At 40.3% G+C, this 10,662-nt stretch overlaps 1 protein-coding gene and 1 long non-coding RNA gene across 2 annotated transcripts; one reads left to right on the top strand and one right to left on the bottom strand.

The window, feature by feature from the left end:
• Window positions 1-207: 207 nt before the first annotated feature.
• Window positions 208-1,537, top strand: LOC119569539. The gene is made up of 4 exons (XR_005228282.1): window positions 208-267; window positions 476-539; window positions 824-891; window positions 1,499-1,537. It is a non-coding gene; the product is annotated as an uncharacterized LOC119569539 (long non-coding RNA).
• A 3,852-nt stretch (window positions 1,538-5,389) lies between these two features.
• LOC119569540 (G patch domain-containing protein 4-like) lies at window positions 5,390-10,599 on the bottom strand. The gene is made up of 3 exons (XM_037917648.1): window positions 10,554-10,599; window positions 6,548-6,681; window positions 5,390-6,280 (listed from the first exon to the last, which is right to left on the bottom strand). Exon 3 carries the CDS (start codon window positions 6,256-6,258, stop codon window positions 5,569-5,571), a length of 690 nt encoding a protein of 229 aa, XP_037773576.1. The 5' UTR covers window positions 6,259-6,280; window positions 6,548-6,681; window positions 10,554-10,599; the 3' UTR covers window positions 5,390-5,568.
• Window positions 10,600-10,662: the final 63 nt, after the last annotated feature.

Here is a 10,662-nt window from a genome sequence, read left to right as displayed (position 1 = left end):
TTGTAAAAATGCTGTTTTGTAGGCTAAGTTCAGTAAAGTGTTAAAGAATAAGGGCTATAGTGCAGTCTCTCACTGTTCTCAAATAAAGGGTTTTTGTAACCTAAACAGTCAAAATATAAGTTACTTCTAAAAGTGTGCAAGTCTATGTAATGTGTTGGTTATTAGCAATTGGGTTTGGGCTTGTGTACTCAATTCCCTTCCTTTTTTGTCCACAGCATGGAGAAATTGGATATGAAGCAGACTTGTCTCTGTGCACTTCTAAGAATGGTGAGTTGCTGTATAGCACCTGTTCTTTTGTTGGCTCTGACTCCAGGGGTTTTTTAAATATCTAAATGGGCCCAGTTGATTAAAAGCATTTAACCATTTTCCCAAATTGGGTTAGGGTTGATGGCTTAAATAGAATATTTCAGGACTTGTTATAAAAGTTTTAGCTAGCATCAAGTTTTTTTGGTCTTATTTTTTCTCCCCATTTCAGTATTCTGGGAGCTCAAGAGTTCAAAGTCTTGACAGGATGTAACGTGAGGATGTTATGCAGTTTGGTAAGTGAATCTTAAAATTTTTTTTAAAAATCTAAGCATGTGAGTTTTTGACTGAAACCCTGCTCCAACTTGTCCTTATGGCAATGAGAGGAGATTTCTATAGTGCAGAGAGTAAAATGAAGGTCGCTATGTGGACCACGGTTAACCGCATGGAACCGCACGAACCTTCAAACATTTGCCTTTGGAAATAGTGACTTTTACTGTTAGAATTTAAATACCTGGGGATACTTAGCTTAAAGAAACCTCTTTAAAATGTATTTATTTATAAGAATTATCCATTTCAGGATGGATAATACTTTTGGAGATGGAGATGGAGGGCAAAATCCATAATTTGTAGAAATGGACAATACAGGTGAGTTTAACCTTGTAGTGTTAAAGTAGCTTCCTCTTTATGGAAAATGTTGGTAGCCTTCCGATGTGCATCCCTTACTCTACCACCTGTCTTTATGTATTCAACAGTTGACCGTTTACCAAACTTTAATGATGCAGTTACATTTTTAAGGTAGGTGGGAATTGTTTTTCTGGCCCTGATTGTGCACCCTCTGCTATTAGTGGATTGATACAAGTGCTGTTATCAGTAGAGTAGGATAACAAGTCCTCCCCGTCATTTCCTCTCCCCATTCTGTGCTTTGTCAGGCCAAGTTGTTTACAATGCTAAGCCTAACAAGGTTCATGTATTAAGTAATTAACACTCAAATATATTTAAAGGCTTTTAAGTTCACAATTTGCATTAAAATATTGCAATTACTTATTTTGCTTCACATTGCACCCCTGCTCCAACTTGTCAGCATGGCAATGAGCGGAGATCTATAGTGCATAGATTAAAAGAATGGTCGCTATGTGGACTAGGGATCCTGCCTAGGACCACACGAAACCTCTTCAATATTTACACCACAATGCTGTAGCTGAAGGAAATGCTTCGCTTTGTTGGTAATTTACATTGAATGTCTTTATTTCAGGCTAGACGTAAAGGGTACCATGTTTTTGCAGGCCTGAAGTGACTAGTGAAAAGGAGAAGCTTGGTTGCATGAGGTAAGTTGAAACTATATGGACACCTCGTGTATAGTGATGGCTGGGAAGTAACCTGGGGTTAAAAGGTTGGTTAAAAGATAAAAAAAAAAAAAAAATTCCAACTTGGTTTTTAAATATACTTCTAGGTGTATACTAGATATACTAGATATACTACAGGCTAAAATTACCTTGACTATACTCGTGCAGCTTTTATCCTGCCTTAACCATCAGTGGGTTAATTTTTTACATGGCTTACCATCTTGCACACCAGCTCCAGTTTGTCCCCTTTGGCAAGCTAGGCGTTTCTCGTGCATAGAGTAATGTGAGGTTATTAGTTACCACTCTTGTGATTGGACGCAACTAGTAATTTCCCAACAAACTTTAAAATGGTCATTACTCAGACCTTTAAGTTTGAGCTTTGGTTAAATGTGAAACTACCTGGATTCTGGAAATCTGAACTTGTCTTTGTATCTACAGATGTTGGAGGGATCGACTTGGAGCTTTGCTGAGCAAGACTTCAAAATGTGATTTCTAAAAATAAAGCTATTAATAACTTTCAGCTACTTTTTTTGAAAACCCTTTAACCGTTCCTGTAGTTCTGAATTTTAGTTGAACAACTTTCCATGTTGTGCATGGTTAAGTTGGGTCTAGTTACATTGGTGTTGTCAGACCCTTAATCTTACAAAATTAAGTGAAAAGTCTTTGATTCTAGTAATATAAATTTTCTTGCTAATCCTTAAAGTACCAGTGCCCACTGGCAAGAACCGTAGAATTTTCCAGGTTCATATGGATGTACAGAAGTAGAAATTGAAACTTTACATAAACATGTTTTAAATCTTGTATAGAAAATATTGGACAGTGAAGCATTGCAAACTCTACTGGTGCTGGTTACTTAAAAGCTAAAACAAGTTTTGTAGACTTCTAAAAGATCGGCATTTGTAGATGTATGCTTTGTGAATGAAGAGGGGTGGGGGTAGTTAATAAAATTAAGAGGAATAGTTTTGAAAGGGGTAAACTTGAAAATAAATGACGGCAAGCAATCTTGTTAACAATTTCGTTTGCGATGTCACTTTAAGTGGTTACCACTATGCCTGCTCATGTAGGTGTTAATCCAAGGTGGGCATAGTATAACTAAACCAGAATCTCTGCTAGAGAGCACACTGGGTGGCTGGGATCCTCGGTAGATCTAGTAACCCACACTTGATTAACAATTCCAAGCCTGTAACTTCCTGCTTGTTGCTAGCACTCCTTCCCACACCCTTCAAGATCTACACCGACTACATGGGTACTGCACATGCCATGTGGATACTGCATATGGCCTGTTAAACAGTGTTCCCAAGTAAATGAGGTCATTTGTCAGCAAATTAAGTAACTTGTGTAGACTGGCATTTACATTATACATCCTTTCAAGGATAGGAGTTTGTGAAAAGATCCACTCACAGCTGACCAGTCCATGCACTATACAAGAACTTATCACTTTAAATTAAGGCCAGGTGCCCCCCCCCCCCGCCCCAATCCCTCATTGTTGCTGGGGGGGATGGGGTGGCTTAGGAGACTGAGGACCATTTGCTCTTAAACTTTCTGCACCATCAGCCTCTAAGGTCATCAGTGTATTCACCATGTAGCAAGAGCTTGAGGCCTAGGGGCAAAGGCCCCAGATAAGGAAGTTGTATAACCTCAAAGGTCCTATGGCACTATACTAAAGTATAATAGTGGAAAGGGGGTTAGGAATGAGTCAATTAGGGTTGTTACAGGTTGAACTGTAATACGACGGTAGTGTGGTGGTGAGGGTGGTGTTAAAAGGGGGAGTTAGGGGAGTAGGGAGCACTGATAAAGTATTGCTGCCCCCTGTTCCCTTGCTCGTTGTTGCCATGGAGGGGGCTTAAGAGTCGGACTGAGGCCCAGTGTAGGGATCACCCCTGCCTTGGACCTTGGGCTTTTGTTTCCTCTTCCCTCTCTTCCCCTTCTGTCCACTATCCTGATTGATAAATTTTACCCTCCTTGTCACAGTACTTTTTCTTATGCTGTGACCTTTTGATGTCTGGCACATATGATTTTTTGATTGACCGTTCTCAATCCACAAACCTCGCCTTGAGGGGAGGGGAGATTGCAATCAAGCCCCGCTATTACTACATTTTAATGATTGTTAACAAAAATGCTAGCCATCAAGGTCATATAGCACTATGGTAAATTATAGTAGCAAAATGGGTTAGGAATTAGTCAATGATAAGGTTAAAGTATTGCTATATTTTGAACACTGCCAATGACCTAATGATGTTGTAACCAAAAAATTTTCAAAACATTAAAGCTAGGCAAAACCCAAAGGGAGGTGCATGACTGAGCATGGTCGTTAAAACAAATGTACTAAACATGAAAGGTCATTCAGCACTATGGTAAAGTAATGTGGTGAAAAGAGTAAAAATGAACAATTGTTTTGTGTCAAAGGTTGTATAATGGTTTAGGATAGTATGGAATGAGAATGGGAGAGCAAATGTAGTACAGCAAGAATTTGTAATACAGGAAGTAGTTAACAGCACTGAGCAAATAGATGAAATGGATGGGGTGGGGGGCTAGGAGATAGACTGAGGCCCAATGTATGGATCACCCCTGGCTTAGACCTCAGCCCTCAACTCCACTGATTTTGCATGGTCTTTTCTTCTCCTTTCATTTTCATTTCCTTCTTCTATCCACTTATCCTAATCATTAAACTCATTTTTTCTGTTCTCACACAATACATTATCATAATGCTCTCTACTCCCTTAACTCCTTCCCTTCTAACAGTCTTTTACCCTGTACCATGTAATACCCTCTAGTACGTTCATCTGTAACTTACCCTAGTCATTAATTCATTCCTACCCTTTTTGCAAACTCTACTTTACCATAGCACTTCCTTACCTGACACTATGGGCAACTGTTAACCCTTGCCAACGGGTGGCATGTACGTACATGCCATGGCATGGCTGGACTATCTGCCGGGTGGCATGTACGTGCATGCCATGGTGTATGTATGGACATGCCATGATTTTTTTTTAGTTACAATCATGGCAAAATAATATTTTTCTGCCACTGAAAATGTGATTAAAGTAATTTTAACACTCATTTTTACTATACAAAAAAAAAAAAAAACACACACACCTACAATTTCAACTCCATGATACCACACACTGCTATTTTATCAGACTATAGAGCGAATAATGATCAACTATGTAGTCTATATAACAACAAAATACCCTTCAGTCTTGATTTATCAAGAAATATGGCAAATAGAGACTTTAGAAAATAATGATAACTGAAAATACAACATATGCTCATAGTATCATGAAGAAATGGCAAGGGATGCTGGTATTTGGCATGAGCGGTTGCGCATGCTAGGGTGACGATATAAGCCCCAGGCAGCAGGGCCTGGGCCACTATGAATACTACCTGTTGGGAAAAGGTTGAAGTAACGTCACGAGCAAGAAATCAGAGGAAACGACTTGTTTACTGAGTAGTTTGTCTGCCGTGTGCCTGGTGATAATGCCCAAATGGTGTGGACAGGCCTTTAATGTGTATGGGCAACTTTGCTGGTTTACCTGCAGACTATGCAGAACACATCAAATTAGCGATTTACTCAATTGTTTGCAAACTGCTCATTCGTGTGAACAAGATTTAAGAATTACTCCACGCAAACTAATTAAAATCCAAAGCATACCTAGCAAAAAACATTCCTTACAATGTAAAAAATATATCAGCAAATCTATACTTATCAACTAACCCCCCTCAAAAAAAAAAAAGACCCCAAAGCAGGGTATGAAAAGGAATGCATTTATAAACTTATACTTTGACAATAAAACTTCTAATGGGATGTGGATCTAAATTTTATTCTAATGATGAGGCTTGTATATGTGTGATAAATGAATGATACCTTAATGTGAAAAGAAATGGTTAATGTTATTCATGAAATCTGTGCTTTGCAAAATACAATCAGTACTTCTAATGATTTTATTAAAAAAGCCCAATAATTTCTTGTTATATTTTGTTACTCTACATTTCTTTCTTTCTTTCTCTTCTTCTTTTTTGGTTTATTACTTTCTTCTCTATTACTTAATTCTTGGTCTTCACTTAATTCTCTATGATGTTTCTTTTTCTTCTTTTTCTTTGTCTTTTTTTCATCTTCACTGCTTTGAACTTTTGCATTTACTTCTGCTTGCATATTTTCTTTCTCATAGAAATTTGGTTCCTCTTCAGGATCTCTCTGGACATACTTTGATTTTTTGTGCTTCTTTTTCACCTGAATGTCTGTGATGATTTCCGCAACTGGAGGGCATTCTTCATTCTGTCTACCTTTATCATGTTTTTTCTTCTTTTTGGTTTTGTGAGTTCCCTCGGCTTCCTCTTCTGGTATGCTACTTACGGTCTCATCCATCCCATCATTTTCTGAGGGGTCTTTGTCTTTGCTCTTTTTCTTTTTCTTCTTTTTCCCTTCTGCTCCTTCACCAACTGCAGCAAGTGATACATCTTCCTCTGGAACTTCCACCTCTTCTGTGACGAGTGATTCTTCCATCTGTGTATCCATCTTTGATTTTTTCTTCTTCTTTTTCTTCTTCTTCTCTTCCTGACTGTTTGACATTTCTCTGTCAGCAGTCTGGTGTGGTTCTTCTTCTGTGTTTTTCCACTTTTCCATCAGCTTTTGCTCTTGCTCTTGCACTCTTGCTAATTTGGCTGACATGCTCAGGCCATGACGTGCTCCTCTGTTAAAGAAAATAAATGTAATGATGTTGAAAAGAGATATCAAAATATACAGCCAGACTCGGTACACTTGATTTGTTCAACAAAACTCATTATCAAGAATAATGTATTTGAAATGTCAATGTAAATACTAATATATACATGATATACTAAGATGTGTAACAATGTTGATATGCAAGAAAATTAACTCATTTGTACTGTCAGTGAAACATTATCTCCTCTCATATTTACTTGATGAAACATTCATATCACCTCTAATATCAACTTACTTGTGCGCTGTACGACCTCCACAGAGCTTAAACAACTCCTCATCTGTAAGTTTGTGGGACAAATCACGTTCTACAGATTCATCTGAATCACTGTCTGAATCTTTCAATATTTCTGATTTATGTAGAGTCCCACCCTGCAAGAGGCAAACATACACACTATTATGCACTGAATTTCTAAGCAATAGAAACAATACTAAGAACAGATAGAGATAATATAAGCACAGGTGGGCTGAGGGAGAGGGAGACTGAGAATGCACCATTTAGGTTTTTTTAAAATTTAAATTTTCCCCCCCCCCCAAAAAAAAAAAAAAGTGCTACATCACAATAAATTTTATGAAAAATGCATAAAATGGGGAGAAAATAGGCATAGATTTTAGGGCTTATGCATCAAAACACTTTCTCACTGATGTGTTATAATTTGTCTAAGCATGAGTCAAAAGGACAATCAGGAAGGTGGTGATGGTAGATTCAAATAGAATCAGTTTGAATAACATGAACTTTGTCAATATTGAGGTGAGATCAATTATCAACTTTGGTCAGACCATAAATCAAATTCATGATAAAGCTCAGATTAAAGAAAGGGGAAATCACTATTTTGTTAGGACAATTTTCTGGAGAGAATGCCCCAGAGAAATCAAATGGAAAACATTTTTAGAGTGAACTTGAGGATATGGAAAATGCTCACAGAGGCATCTTGATTTTCAAAAAGCTTTTTTTATTCTCTATTGCTATTAGTATTTTATAGCGTGATAAAAATCATAATGTCAATAGAAATAATAACAGTATAAAAAAGGGATTGCAGAAATCAGAGGAGGGCACAAAGGGACTAACAACTGATTCCCTGGTGGCTCAGCATTTGTGGACCCCCCCAATCCCTTGCCCGTTGTTGTCGTGGGGGGGCTTAGGAGGCGGAGACTGGGACCCAATGATGGGGAACTCCCCAACCTTGGGACTCAGCCCTCGACTCAACTAATTTTGCATGGTCTTTATTTTCCTTCCCACCTTTCGTTTCTGTCCCTTCACCAAACCCTTCTACTATCCACTCCTAAGGTGTGAGAGCCGTGCTGAAAGGATGAAAGGCTGACTTTGTGCCAGTCCTGAACGGCCTGAGGGAGCCATGGGCACGGTATTCCCCTGATTGTTATCTAGCCCTTACCCCTCAAGGGGACCCTGAGGGGTGGACTGTCTTTATCCCCAACATAATCCAGGCTTACCATGGCCAGCAATGAAAACTTATCTCCACTATTAGGGGCAATGAGGCTTGCCCCTTTATCAAATAGCCCCAACGATGTAAACCCACCCGATTCCCTGACCCCAGGCTCTCCTTTGACCACGGCTCCGAACACTGCAACAACTACCCCCTCATCAATGCCTACTAGTACAGTAGCCAACAACCAATCCTTAAGAAACATTTCCACTCTCCCAGCACGCTCAACTTCATCACTCTACCCCCACACCTCCAACATCAACCACCCCATCCTCCTTATTAATACCTTACAGCCTTATTGCCCACCTCCCATAACACTACCTCCCTCAACACTACTCCATCGTCACGCACCCGCCCTTCGACTACCCCTATCACTACAACAATATTGAATACCCTCTTCAGCGCAGCCAAATGGGACCGATTTTTCGTGATCCCTCCCACAGCTCCCTACTCTGACAACACCCTTCTCTTCCAACAATGTCTCCAAAAACAAGTAGGTAAAGTCTCTTTCCGTAGCCGACCCGACCGCTCCCGTCTTGTCACAGTAACATCCGAAAACCAAGCTATAGCATTAACAAAACTAACAGACATATATGGTAACCCCATCCTGCAGAAACCCCATCCAACCTCAATACTTGCACCGGAAACAGTTTCAATCTCCCAGCAAATTGCCCAATCTATGACAAAGATTGGTCAGATTGTGGAGAAGACCTACTTGCCTGTCTCACAGACTATGATGCAACGTCAGTACAATGCTACTCCATTCCCCCCAGAGGTAATCGAAAGAAACCCACTAACATAGCCAAAATTACCTTCCGTAGACATGACCTTCCCTTTAACGTCTATATAGGAGGAGAATCCCTCCCTGTTCGTCCATACCAACCTCCTCCACGTCAGTGCCAAAATTGTTGGCGTCTAGGACCCAGCCAAACATTGCCGTTCCACAGCCAGATGCCCACTATGTGCCCAACCTGGCCATACCCGATCTAACTGCCCTGCACAATCACGCACATGTGCCAACTGTGGCGGCCCCCATAATGTATTTTATAGGGGCTGTCCCACCTACAAATTTGAGTCTGAGGTAGCAACTCTCAGATTCAAACTTGGACTCACACTACGTGAAGCCAGACAAGAAGCACGTCGACGTGGTTTCTCTCTTACTCCTTACTCCAGTAATACTGCTCATTCTACCAATTCTCCTAAACCCAACCCCCCAACATCTAAACCCCCCTCTTCTACCTCCTACCTTCCCAGTCAAACTCTTTTGCCATTCCTTAAATCCCAGACACTCCAATCTCTACTACAGATATCTCAATCACCACCACAACCACCAACACCTTCCCCTCTCCCTCCTCGCACTACCCGTACAGACAGAACAAACGTTCACACCCCCTCTTCCCCTACCACACAATCACCTCCACCTTCCTTTACTCCTTTGCTTGAGACACCAGTCTCTCTTCCCCCCTCACAAGAAATCCTATATCCCCCAAAACTCCCAAACCAACTCAGAAGAAGAAACCATTGAAAATATTCAAGATACCTAATGAAAACTGACACTCAACCTCCAATCTTACAACCTTGCTCCTTCCACACTCCAAGTAACTGCTGATATCCTCCTCCTCCTAACGATATCCCCCCTACCACCCTATCCTCCTACCCCCTCCCAACACAGCCCATCCCCCCCGACCCAACCCCGCCCACATTATCCCTCCCACCATCCCCTCTATCCCTTCCACTCCCTCCTGGATACACACGTGAATCCCTTATGTCACAAGTATCCCTTCTCATCTCCTAATACCCCTCCTAGTAGAACACCAACTCCCACACCTCTCCCATCTCAGACTCTCAGTCCTTTTCCCACCCTCTAACTGCTTCCCCCCTCAAAATCAGTAAAGTATAACTATCCTTCATTGGAATATTCGCGGTTTCCGCTCCCACAGACCTGACCTTCGTCATATCCTTTCCTCTTATAGTCCATCTATTGTATGCCTTCAAGAGACCTTCTAACACATCCTCCAATACCCCACAATTATCATTATGTCTTATCCCCACATTCCCTTATGTCTCATCCATACTTATCAATCAGAAAACACCTTATGTCCAACCTCCCTTTCAAACCAATGTCCCTTGCACAGTTGTAATGTTCCCCTTTCAATCCCACACATCCTATTATCGTGCCCACGTTTGAACAACCCGTACCTCTGCTTTCCCCCATCTATCCTCCTTCACCGACCTCCCAACCTATCAGACATCCTTTCAGAATCCCACACTTTCTGCTTCAACAAACCTATTCTCTTTCCTCAAACGTACATATCCTTCATCTAATCTAACTCCTTACCACACCCGACCCTAACCCTTCACTCACCAATCCTTTAGCTTAGACAACTAATCACTAACTCAACCACCCTTCCCAAACATTAACTATAGTGCTACATGACCTTAGATGTCTAGCACATTTCTCTTGCTTTTAACCATTAACCATTCAGCATTTGTGGAACTATCTCTGTGTAAATAAACTTCACAGAACTAAACTGCAGTGGTCAGTCCATGCACCCAGCATCAGTGGGTTACACAATATATAAAAATATTTGACATTGAATAGTAATAAAAAGTTTCTCTTCTATTATATATTAGTTGTAATTATGCAGAAATAAGTTCAACAGACTTTCCTACTACTTTTGAATCCAATTTTTCCAATTCAATAAGCTGAAATTTGATGACCCTCAATGAAGAAAGACATATGGAATCAAACCATTCTATAAAGAAGTATGTTATAAAATGTTATAAAAAATATCTTACCTTAACAAAACCATTATACTATTCATCTTGCTGATAGTTTTTGCTCACTTGTAAGTCTTCGTCCTGATGATCTCCACTGACCCATGTCTGGTAAATAAAAAGGTTTATT

The sequence above is a fragment of the Penaeus monodon genome, unplaced genomic scaffold (genome assembly GCF_015228065.2).
Source record: "Penaeus monodon isolate SGIC_2016 unplaced genomic scaffold, NSTDA_Pmon_1 PmonScaffold_1637, whole genome shotgun sequence".
In the NCBI taxonomy this organism is placed as follows: domain Eukaryota; kingdom Metazoa; phylum Arthropoda; class Malacostraca; order Decapoda; family Penaeidae; genus Penaeus; species Penaeus monodon.
The sequence above is the reverse complement of the archived record's forward strand: the minus strand, read 5'-3'. Positions and strand labels throughout refer to the sequence as shown.